At 52.8% G+C, this 2794-nt stretch overlaps 1 protein-coding gene across 1 annotated transcript in view; it reads right to left on the reverse strand.

Moving 5' to 3' along the window:
* The window catches only part of SH3RF2 (SH3 domain containing ring finger 2), a 41761-nt gene extending 39915 nt beyond the window's left edge, over positions 1-1846 (reverse strand). The window contains exon 1 of the mRNA XM_009331459.1: positions 1475-1846. Within this exon, the coding sequence (XP_009329734.1) occupies positions 1475-1846 (372 nt within the window). The remainder of the gene's footprint in view (positions 1-1474) is intronic.
* Positions 1847-2794: the final 948 nt, after the last annotated feature.

The raw sequence follows: 2794 nt of genomic DNA on the forward strand, positions 1-2794 counted from the left end.
TGCAGCGGGGCCGTCTGCAGCCTGAGGACCAGCGCTCGCCCCCGCCCCGCTCTGCTGTCCCACCCGGCCACCGCTCACCTGATGGGTGCTGCAGACGGGAGGCCGCTCCCGGGCTGTGCTGTGTTGCCCACCTGCCCCTGCTCCCCCAGCACCACCGGAACAGCATTGCTCAGCGCCTTTGGGGACTGGGCTACGTTTCATCTAAGCTAAAGCATAATTTCTGGCCGCAGAGATGCATGCAGGAGAAGTGGATGGCCCCTTCCAGGCCGGCTTTCTTGCATCGCCCACCTGGCCCAGGCGCTGCCTCCCAGCACAGGCAGACATGCCTGCCTGCCTGCCTGATAAGCTGTGGGCCAGCCAGGGCTCCCAGGAAAGGGACTCACTCCCAGGGCCACGCTGCCATGCCTTCCAGTGGGAAAACCTGAGAGAGGAGCTCCTGAGAGAGATCTGGTTTTATACATGATCCATCCAAGATGACTTATCGACGCCACAGAGATTCCCTGGGATACGCACACCAGCTTGTACCCACAGGACATCTACAGCTCCACAGCAATACCTGCACTTGTCTACCTCTGTAGCATGCAGGCGAGAAAACCTGTCCTATGTCTGCCTGGAAGTTTATAGCTCTGCAATTCTGAAAAATGTTCTGAGATTGAACAGCCATTTGAGTCAAGCTTTTGAATGTTGTGGAAAGGTTTGTAGAGACATTGTAAAGAAGAATAGGTTCAGGTGGGAGAAATGGAAATCCAGGAATAAAACGCAGGAAAGGTGAAGCTACGCATCAGTGTCTACCCCAGATTCAATCTGAGCCAAGCTCCTTTAACAGGTCTAATATCATGTCCTCATTATTTAAGAAAAGCTTTTGTACTGTTAAAGAAAATGACAGAAACAACTTAGAATTTTAAAATTAGCCTAGTAAATCATCCCTAGATAAAGTTAGTAAGTAAGTCGAGTTTAATACTTTTCATTAGTGAACCTCAAAGTATTTTGCCAGGGACATAAGCATCATTACACACTCTCCTTCTTTTCAATGGCTGGGGAAACCGAGGTGCAGCGATGGGAAATACCTTTCTCCACCTCTAACAGTTACAGCTTTGCAATTACTGATTTAATTGCTATCAGTCAAAAATCAGTATATTGCCCAAAAGTTGAAGCACCTGAAATGCCGCCCCCCCTCCTCCCCCCCAAAGTCAGGAAGCACCCGAAAACTCCTGGGGAAAACAGCTTCTGTGAAGTTTTTGTAAGGAGAAGGGCAAGCAGGTCTCAGCCTGAGAGTCAATGCAGTTACTATTGTGATGAACTCAAAATAGTCAAATATCACAAGGAAACAGCAACCAGATTTGCAACCAAAACAATCTCTCTTACTTCAGACATTTCTGCAATACTGCTAACAGGAAAGTTTCATAGCTCTTGGCACACAAGAATAAAGCTTTCTATGCTGACGGACTGGGTAAAGAATGTGGACCCTCCTTACCCCTTCCATGTGGATCCTGGGATTTGTCGCCAGCCGGTGCTGATGAAGTTGCAACCCCCTGGGGACTCTCCTGATGGAGGCAGGGGAGGACAGGACCCCTGACCTCTGGATCGAGCCAAATCTGGTAACGTTCGGTCCACACCTGACTCCATCCAGGAGGCGAATGAGGAGCAGGTTGGAGGGCAGCTGCTCGATGCTGCAGAGGACGAGGGTCCTGCACTCGGGGCACCTGAGCTCCTTCTGGGATTTCAGGATCCTCTGCAGGCAGGGCTTGCAGAAAGTGTGCTGGCAAGGTAGCACCTTCGCTGTGGCGTCGAGCTTTTCAAAGCACACAGGACACTCCAACAGGTCAAGGAGAGCTAAATCATCCATCTTCAGCGCAGAGCTCCGTCACGAGCGGAGCTGGAGCCATCCACATGCCACATCCACCGGAGCGGGCTGAGACGCCTTCCTGCGCCCGCGAGAACCGCACCAAAATCCTGGGTTCAGACAGCTATCCTGCTCGGAGGGAGAGGGAGGAGGGAAAAAGAGCAGAACTTGACTGCTGGAGTATGTAATACATCCCACCTACATTGCAAAGCAGTGCCTCACCAGCCAATTTGCAAATGTATACTTTGCACTCACATCCAAGTTTAAAGTGAGTCACTTGTGACTCAGTACAAGCAAGGGGATGGCGTTCGGGCTGACGCCAGAGGCAGGAGCCCCAGGTCCTGCTCGCTGGGCAGACAGATCCCGTAGCTCGAACAGGGCGAGCTGGCTCCCCCCCCCACCGGCCGGGGCAGCACTGGCTGCAGCAGGACAGGCATGCTCAGCCTTACTCACGCTGTACACAACGTTGTCTTTAATGCTCCCCGGTCTGTGGATCGTAACTGACACGACAGTAAAAAATTTACCAGCTCAGGAGATAAGAGTCCCTGATAAACATCAGACTGGACCTGTTTATGCTCAGCTCTGGCTGAAAGCAGCCGCTCGCTGCACACATCCCTTGCACACCTACACACCACCTCCTTTTTCAGATCGGTCCCAATTAAGCTCGCTCTCTACCCGTTTTGACAGCAGTTCTATAAAAAGTGCTTCAAACACAAACACTCTCCGGAGGTACCTGGCAGAGATGCGAGGCGCTCCACAGTGCCATTCTCGCCCGGTTTGGCTGCCTCGGCTCTCTGAAGCAACCCAAGATGATTATTCCTCCCACAGCCTGAAGTCACTCAACCTGTTCAGCTCCCCCGGCGCTGCGCGCTGGTTGAGACTGAAGCGCACACCACGTCGGGATTCAAGCCCGGACTTGCGGCAGCCACGCGGCCCCGCAGCGCAGATGGG

The sequence above is a fragment of the Pygoscelis adeliae genome, unplaced genomic scaffold, assembly GCF_000699105.1.
Source record: "Pygoscelis adeliae isolate BGI_AS28 unplaced genomic scaffold, ASM69910v1 Scaffold108, whole genome shotgun sequence".
Taxonomy (NCBI): domain Eukaryota; kingdom Metazoa; phylum Chordata; class Aves; order Sphenisciformes; family Spheniscidae; genus Pygoscelis; species Pygoscelis adeliae.